Source organism: Castor canadensis, chromosome 5 (genome assembly GCF_047511655.1).
Source record: "Castor canadensis chromosome 5, mCasCan1.hap1v2, whole genome shotgun sequence".
Classification (NCBI taxonomy): domain Eukaryota; kingdom Metazoa; phylum Chordata; class Mammalia; order Rodentia; family Castoridae; genus Castor; species Castor canadensis.
The window spans coordinates 175,923,300-175,932,366 of record NC_133390.1 but is presented as its reverse complement, the minus strand read 5'-3'; the positions used below and the strand labels follow the sequence as shown (position 1 = coordinate 175,932,366).

Genomic DNA, 9,067 nt, shown 5'->3' with positions numbered 1-9,067 from the left:
CGCCTTGCAGTCCCATGTAACTGGGAAGCCAGAAGACCAGGGGGAGTTGGTTCTCTCTGCCTTAGTAGTTCAAGTCCAGGTATTCAGTGTCATTCTGTGCTGCCATGGGTCACAGACCTGGCTACTCTAGCCAAGAGGTGTAAGATCTCCTCTGATTAGGTGTGGGCTAGGCACCTGCCTTGGGGCTGGTATCGAGCATGACCTGTGATTGCCACAGACAAGGACAGGGTTGAGACCCACCCGTCAAATCTGGCCCTGCCAGTCCTCAGGATGACATGACAGAAACCCAGAGGCGATAGACCACACACTTGCTCGTGTCATACAGCTCAGCTGGGCCTGGTCTCCTGAAGTTCAGCCCTAAGCTTCCTTCATTCATCATCCTCATCTTTTGGGGTATGGTAAACAGCTTCTCCTTTCCTGATAAACAGAGCCCTTGAAGCTATTACATGGCACTTATCTCTGAGGGGGCCATCTGTGAGGTCACTCTGTGTTCCTCTGATGTTGAGTGGAACGTGTGAGCCTCTCCAGGATCCAGCCACACCATGAAATCAGTGTAAACATGAGGGAGGAAGGGAGGGAGGGAGGCTCTTCCTCCTACAATGAGAAGCAAAGTGGAGAGAGTGCAGAGGATTGTCGGCCTGTCTGCCACAAACTGTTGCTGGAGATTGGACCATTTTGTGGGATGTGTGTGCTTGGCTTGTGCAGCAGCCATCATTAGCTACGTCCTCCACCTCCACTCACCTGACGTCTTGCTAGAAGCACAGGCATGGTTTGTGGTGCGACTTGATGAGCCGCCTGGCAGAGGAAAAGCTGTAACAACTTTTCAGTGTATTTGTGACACTTCTCTAAAATGTGCACAGATAAGAAAGTTTAAGGAGTTTTCTCAGACGGATCAAGAAATAGGACAGCAGCAACACTGCAGGGCCCCCTCATGCCAAATAAAGAATTTAATTATCCAATAAAACCATGATTAGCAGCTGCTGGATTCCTCCTGGGATTAGTGGAGGAATTCCCTGTGCACATTTGCTAGTCTTGGAGGGACGTCTCTCTTACTTCTCTGTGGTGTCTTTCTCTTGATGCATGCGCTAAAACTGAGGCTGACCTTCCCTTGAGAGAAATCCTGGCCACGGGGGGTTGGGGAGGGTGGGGGTGGTGGTGATGGTCATGGCTTTGCTTGTCTATGCTGAATACCAACAAGGAGAATTTATCGTGCCATTGTATGTATTAGTCACTATGCTGAGGTCTTCACATCTGGCCATTTTTTTCGGTTTGCCAGGATGGTACCTTGCACGTGCTATGCAGGCCTCTTCCACAGAGCTACATCTCCAGACCTTGCTTGAGATAGCCTTGACCATAGCTGGAAAGCAGTCACTACTACCTCATTTTCTAGAAACAAAAGTTGAACCCTGTGCTCATCATGCAGCAGGTAGAAGAGGCAGAACTTGAACACAGCCTGTCTCACCTCAGGGGACTCCGGCACTCAAGTGCTTTTATGCCTCTGCACCATTAGCTGTGAACTCTGGTGTCCTTGCTCCACGCTTACAGTTGTATTTTTAGTAGCTCAGAGCTTGGTAGAAAAGAGAAAAGTTAATAGAAAATTTTGACAAAGTGCTAAATTTTCTGGCAGAGAAGTCTGGGTGGCAGCCTGGAGAGCTTGGCGGTGGTCCTTCAGTTCATCGGAGGGCTTGGAAACAAGGCCCCAGTTAAAGAGAATGTACTGTTTGTGTTCCTGAATGAATGGACTGTTTGGCCGAGTACAACAGCACCTTTCCTGAGTGCTGAGTATTTTCCAGGTGAGGTGATGGATGCTCACTCAGTGTTTGTAAAACGAGACCCCCATGAGGTGCGGGTTCAATGTGACATCACCTCAAAGAAAAAAGATACAGGGAAAGATGAGGTCATGCAGAGACTCTCAGCTGGGGTGATCTTGCTCTCCAGGGTCATTTAAAAATGTCTGAAGACATGATTGTCATGTGTCATGACTTGGTGGCTCTCTTTCCATCTCATGGGTGGAGACCAAGGATGGCACTCAACATCCTTCAATGTACAGGACGCCCTCCCCTCCCCCACAGAGAAGGAAGGGGCTCAGCTCACCGCTTTCCCGTAGTCTCTCCAGACCTGCACAGGGGCCAGTGAATGTCCTGTGACCCTCACTCTTCCTGTGCTCCCCTGGGAGCATGGCATGGATGGCAGCTTCTCTCTTTCCCCAGTCTTTGCGGGCACTTGACTTCCTCTCCCATTGCAACATGGCCCTTTCCTGGGCCTTTTGTTTACCTCCACTATTAGTTTGCTTTTCAAACCTAGGTTTTTCCAAACTTCAGTTATTCAAATCTTCCCAATATAATTTTGTCATATATATATATATGTGTGTCCCATCTACTTCATAATCTTGTCACTGTCAACTCTTCTTGCTCTGCAAATACTGCTCGTCTCATCTTAACCAACTCTATTTCATAAATAATGGAGTGTACATTTAGATATAATAGATAAATGTGAAGCAAACCCCCCAAATTGTTGTTTACTGGGGAAAGTTACTCTATTGGAACAAAATAAGCTGGCAGTATAGGTAGGTGACTAGCATAGGCGTCTCAGGTCTCCAGTGGCCAGGCAGAATTCAGTCTGTACTTCCAGAAACATGGGGCTACATTTCCCTGTATCCTCTCTTCCCCTCTCACCAGTGACTGCCATCGTTGGACCCCTGGGGAAGAAAGGCAGGAAGGCCAGAACTTCTACAGACCACCAAGGGGAGGACAATTCATGTGTTAAGTATTTTTTGGATTCTGTCACACTTCATTTAATTGTCATAGCTATATGCTATGACACCTCATTTTACAAATGAGCAACAAGGCTCTGTGAAATGAAATACTTGCCTAAGGCTTCATACCCAGTCTGCAGGACAGCCCCAGACCTTTTTGTCACTACAGCCCAGGCTTGGGCACCCTTGCTTCTCAGTTTTTACCTACGTTGCAAACTCACTGCTTCTTCTTTAACCCTGCCAGCATTTCTACTTGCTGGGTAGTCTGGGACTAGACATTGACCTTTGTGATCCAAAGAGTCCTTATCTCTATGACAAGAGTTAACTTTGTCTATCTTGGGGGGCTTTCATGAGGATTAAACCAATCAAGTGCTTGGACAATATCTGCCGCCGAGCAAGCATCACACATGGTATCATTTATTAATTTGGCTGCCCCCCAATAAGGCTCTTCCATGGAAGGTTGAGATCTTCCATGGAAGGGCTTCTTTTTTTAATTTGGCATTTAATTATCAGCTTTTTCCCAGTTTCTAGATTTCTGTTGGTTCTTAGATGCCCTGACGTTTCTGTAAGTTAGTTGATATCCTGCTGGGAAAGGGTGACAGCAGAAGGTAACAGGAAGAGAATTTGACTCTAGGGTGCTTTTTTTTGTTGTTGTTATTTAAGGATTATTGCACCTGTTGGTTTAGGTGTCTCCCGGGCTTGATGTAAATTACCATTGCCTGTGGACTTGGAAGATTCTAGATGGCTGGATACCATCTTCGATTTACTGGCTGGTAAAGTTGGGGAAACAGGTTGTCTTTCTCAAACTCCACATTTGTGCTGATACCAAAATGTGAGGACCACTGACACAAGACTGACACTGTCTTGTTTGGACTTGAACTCATAATTAGGTATATCAATAGTCACTTAGTCATTGAACACATTTTTTTATCGACTAGTTTTATCTATAAGACATTACTTTCTAGTGAGAGTGATCAACGAGAGTCAAATAAATTAATGAGAAAATATATAGAAGCAATAAGATCTGTGATAAAACAATGAAGGTGCACATGACTGGGCTTTTCTTTGGAGAGTGCTCAGGGCAGGTGTTTTGAGGATTTGGCCTGGGGCTGAGGACTAAGAAGGAGCCAGTAACTGGAAGATTAGGGGAAAGACTTCAGGCAGAGGAAGCAGCCATAAAGGCCTGGAGCCAGAATGAACTTGGCAGATTTGAGTCCATGTCCCATGGATTGAGGGAGGGCTGAGAATTATCAGAGGATTTAAACCATAAGAGCTTCATTGGACCAGATGAGGATTTTTATTCAGAATGCAGTGGAGACACTGAAGTGTTTTGAGCCAGGGATGTATGCTCTGTACCACTGCACCAGCTGCTGTGTGGAGAATGGGCTTTAGCTAAGGAGGCTGGTGTGCTCATCCCAGCACTGTGGAAAGATATTAAAATGAACCTCGGAAGGCCAGCTGAAATTTAGAAGTTAGTGGCACTTACAAAGAATTAGAATCATTATGCATTTTCATTGTCTTTTGTTGTTGTTGTTGTTGGTGGTGGTGGTAGTGGTGTATGTGTGTGTGTGGAGTGCTGATAAACCCACTTCATTTAGCCCAGGCAACAGCTTTGGGGGCAGCAGGAGGGGAAATGATGCATCTTCAAACCTGACTATCTTGATTCTTAAAATGTCCAGTGCGTTTCCACGTGAAGGTCTGAGAGAGCTGGGGTGAGGGAGACAGGGACACCCCACTTCCAAGCTTTTTTTCCTGAGAAATGGGTGCCAGGAGGAGGGGCTGGGCATGGTGACTTTCTTCTCTCCCATACCACCAGTAGTCTTTGAAAAATTGCAGTGAAATACCTGCTTGTTTCTCCTGACTCTAACAGCATCTGTCTGGAAACTCTGAGCAACATCTGGATGTGTGAGTGGTACAAATATGGGCTCAGTCTCCTTCCATGGCAAGTGGAGCAAAAAGACATCAGCACCAGGATGCAGGATGCATGGCCAGGCTGGCTGGCTGGGCATTCTGGACAATTATAACTGCCCCCCCGCCATGCCCCCATCTAAATTCTTTCCTCTGTAAAACGATGCATCTGTCTTAGAGGTTTGTTGACAGGACAAATGAGATAATGTGAAAATGACATAAAAGAAAGAAAAGTAAGTTATTTTTATCTTGCTTACATAGAAATAGGACACCAGAATTCCTACAGTTGTGAGTATGATTCCTGAAGAATTTGATCCCCTTTTCCACATTTGCCTGCTAAGTGGCCACATACAAATCTTATTATTTGGAATCTTGATTAAAATAACGAGGATGACAGAGGTTTAGGAATCCCAAGCCTGGTATTTTTGGAAACTGAGTGGGAGTTTTGAAGTTTGGCTAAAAGGCATTGTAGTAGAAAAGACAAGCTTTGTGATCAATGCGGCTGTTTGTGCATTTACAAAACAGTTCCCAAACTGTAGTGTAAGACAGGGCGTCCACGCGCGCGAGCCCCAGGATGCTAGCAGGTGGCGTGTTGCAATGTGATGTGCTCAGGCAGCCACAGAAGCCTTTTATTATTTCCAAACATCACAGTCAGAGTGAGAAACAAGTGATTTTGCTTACATTAGCAGAAAATCTTCAAGTACACACATGCACAAAAAAACCTTGATAGATTCCAGAACAGGAAAACAGACAATTGCACACCAAAGAACCAGCATCATATAAGAACTCACCCCGCGGGAATGGCACAAACTGGAGTGAGCCATGGCAGGAAAGGATCTGGCAGGTGCCAGCTGCATGCAGCAGTATGCAGTGCTCAGCAGGAAGCCTGCCCTGTGCTCACAGGGGTGGATGCTTTACTTGACAAGGGATAGGGGTTAATGACAGAGCCATCCAACTTTAACACTGTATCGAGCAAAAGGGGCAATGAAGCAAACAGCATTCTCTTTCATAGCTAATGTGCATCCTGTCACAGAGACGCATTTATTACAGGGGGAAAGAAAGGGCTTCCAAGAAAGTTGCCTGGCAGTGCTACAGTTTCTCAAACTCTGTAAAGGACAGTAGTAAAGCCATTTCTTGTGAGACACAAACCCTCCCATCCACGATTGCATTCTCTTGTTCTAAAGGCAGAAAAGGAATAATAGAAGAAACATTTCCTGTTTTTTAAAGAATATGTCTTGAAATGACCAGGTATCAAAACACAAGAACACAACAGGTACTCTGTGATTGTTAGATTTTGAAGGCTTATACTTAATGCACAAAACCTCAACAATAACAACCAGGACAGCAGCAGAGATAGAAGTGGGTTACAGCTCCATGCTAGCTTTTTTGAGGGGAGGGAGAGGCTGGCATGTATGTGAGGGCAAGAAAGGGGAAAAGAACCTCACATTGCTTCTTTCACAAAGAGTTCATGGTTTTTAGACAACTGCTTCACTGTAAATACAGTAACCGAGTAGAAACTCAGTCTGCTACTGGATAAGTACAAAGCTATCCATGTAGCTGACAGCCGGAGGTCACAGCTGTTAGCAGGGTTGCTTGAGAGAGGTTTGAGCCCCCCTACCTGTTCCATGAGGCCGCTCCTGTCTGATTGACTTGAAACACAAACACATGGGTGTGAGGTGAGTGAGCAGGCAGGCCTTACAAGCCCTGGACACTGAGAATGAACACAGACAGCACCTGGAGCAGCCTTTGCTGGTTTCTCCAGTGTCTGTGTTGGAGGTCAGAGACTGACTTACCCACACTGGAGAGAGTCTGCTCTGTACCACACTCCCTTCTTCCCCTTTTAGAGGGGGTTGTAGGTTTAAAGACAAAGACCAGAACAATCATGGCTGCTAACACATTTTTATATCTTCTGGGCATTTCTTTCTCTTTCTAAACATCTTGGAAAGGGGTGCCCAAAGTGACTGGGTGATGGACCATTTCCATGGCTCGGTGTCCTAGCCCAAGTTCACTCCATTGCAGCCACAAAGAATCTCCTTAAAGGTGTTGCGTAGTTCCAGGCTGCGGAAGGCATAGATGAGGGGGTCGATGACAGAGTTGCACATGATAAGAACCAGGTAGGTGTTGAAGTGGGCCGTGTAGCAGATGCAGTAGGGGTTGGCGGGACAGGTGATGATGAGGACCAGGTGGAGGAAGAAGGGGGCCCAGCAGAAGATGAAAACCCCCAGCAGGATGGTGATGGTGACGGCTCCCTTCATGCAGGAGTGCTGCTGCGGGGCTGCCCCATCGGCAGCGGGCAGTGCTGCGATGCGCTTGACGTGCAGCCGGGCGAAGAGGAACATGTGCACATAGAGGGTACCCATAAGGAGCATCATGGCGAAGAACATGGTGATGAGGCACACGATGACCATCTTACTCTCTGAGTAGACGATGAACACCACGCCGCAGACGCCGCAGCAGACCCAGATGCCCACGATCAAGGTGAGGGCCTTCCTCACGGTCATGATGCTATGGTAACGTAGCGCGTAGAAGATGGTGACATACCTGTCAATGGCGATGGCCAACAGGTTGCAGATGGAGGCCACCAGGGAGATGCAGATCATGGAGTCGAAGATGTTGTCCATGTATTGGATGAACTGGTCCTCGAAGGTCAGGTAGTTGCTGTTGACGATGGCGATTGTGATGGTCTCCAGGGCGTTGGACACACTCACCAACATGTCGGCCACCGCCAGGCTGCAGAGGAAGAAGTACATGGGGGAGTGCAGGTTGCCATTCCTGACCACGGCCAGGATGACCAGGATGTTTTCCAGCAGGCTGATGATGCCCAGAGCCAGGAAGACCTCCGGCTTGATGAAGACCTGCTCACAGAACCTGCTGCTGGTCTTGTTGCTGAAGGATGGGGCTGAGAGGTGCTCTGAGCTGTTAGGCAGCGTTGGGTGAACAAAGAGCAGACAGCACGAAGCATTCATGGCTCCCAGACCAGCCGATCCAAGCTGGGCTCCTGCAGAGTCTGGAGGACACTACTTCTGCTCACGGGAAAGGCAAAATCTCCCTTGAGATGCTTCTTCTGGATTCTTGTCCAGTTTACACTTAGATTTTGTTCTTCCCCAGAACAAGAGGGAGAGAGGGAGAAAGAGAGAGAGGGGTGGGGAGAGAGAGAGAGACAGAGAGAGAGAGACAGAGACAGAGAGATAGAGACAGAGAGACAGACACAGGGAGAGAGAGACAGGAGACAGAGAGAGAGAGAGTTAGCAACGTGTAGACGTAGGAGCTGCAGTTAGTAGATACTTTGATCAGCTGTCTTCTTCTTCTCTCTCAGACCCTGCTCTCTCGGTCTCACATCCCAACCTGGGAACAGGAAATCTTTCTCTGGTTGCTACAGTTACGACTCTGTTTATTCATAGCAAGGCAGGGGATGTGGTACTTGTCGCTAGAAGTGAGGGGAGATTTGCTCGGGTTTTATGCATTGTCGGGGGGCAAACAACTCCCACTTAATCTCCGCTGCTGCCAAATGACCACTGAGCATCAGGCACCTGTCTGACTGACAGCAGGTCCCGGCTCCCCGCTTTGCAGGCAGATTCAGCAGCAGACCGGCGCCCTCTGCAGGCCAGACTGCTCACCTGCAGTGGTGGCGGAGCAGTTCCTATCAAGGAAACTGCTGTAGGTGTCCTTAGTCCTGTTCGCTGGTTTGATCATTAAAAAAAATAATAATAATAAGCGCTTGCCACGCAACAAGTCTCTACTGGGTTCAGGCATACAGTGGCTAGCAAGAGAGCTGCAGTCCCTGCCGTCCTTGAACTCAGAGACCCAAGGTGGAAGAAGAGAAATCAGGTAATGAAGGGCATACCTTGGAGATATGGCAGGTTTGGTTCAAGACCACCACAATAAGGCAAATACTACAATCAAGTGAGTCACATGAATTTTTGTTTATTTTTCAGTGCATATAAAAATCATGTTCACACTATTACTGTAGCGCACTAAATGTGTAATATCGTGTCTGAAAAGCAATGTACAGGCCTGGATTTTAAAATAGTTTATTGCTAAAGTTTCTAATAATCACCTAAGCCTTCACAGGTTGGTCATTTTTTTGATGGTGACCCAAAGTTGTTGGCTGATGACTGATCAGGGTGGTGTTGCTGAAGGCTTGGTGAACAGGGCAACTTTGTGTGTGTGTGTGTGTGTGTGTGTGTGTGTGTGTGACTAGAGTTTGAACTCAGGACTTTGTGCTTGTAAAACAGGTATTCTACAGCTTGAGCCATACCTCCAGTCCATTTTGCTCTGGTTATTTTGGAGATGGGGGGGTCTCTTGAGCTGGTCTTGAACCTCGATTCTCCCGATCTCCCAAGTAGCTGGGATTACAGGTGAGCCACTGGCCTCTGTTTTGGTGCAACTTCTTATACTCTGACA

The 9,067-nt window shown here is 47.2% G+C and overlaps 1 protein-coding gene across 1 annotated transcript; it reads right to left on the bottom strand.

Moving 5' to 3' along the window:
* Positions 1-5,285: 5,285 nt before the first annotated feature.
* On the bottom strand, positions 5,286-7,707 carry Mc3r (melanocortin 3 receptor). The gene has a single exon (XM_020170151.2). It carries the CDS (start codon positions 7,627-7,629, stop codon positions 6,658-6,660), a length of 972 nt encoding a protein of 323 aa, XP_020025740.2. The 5' UTR covers positions 7,630-7,707; the 3' UTR covers positions 5,286-6,657.
* Positions 7,708-9,067: the final 1,360 nt, after the last annotated feature.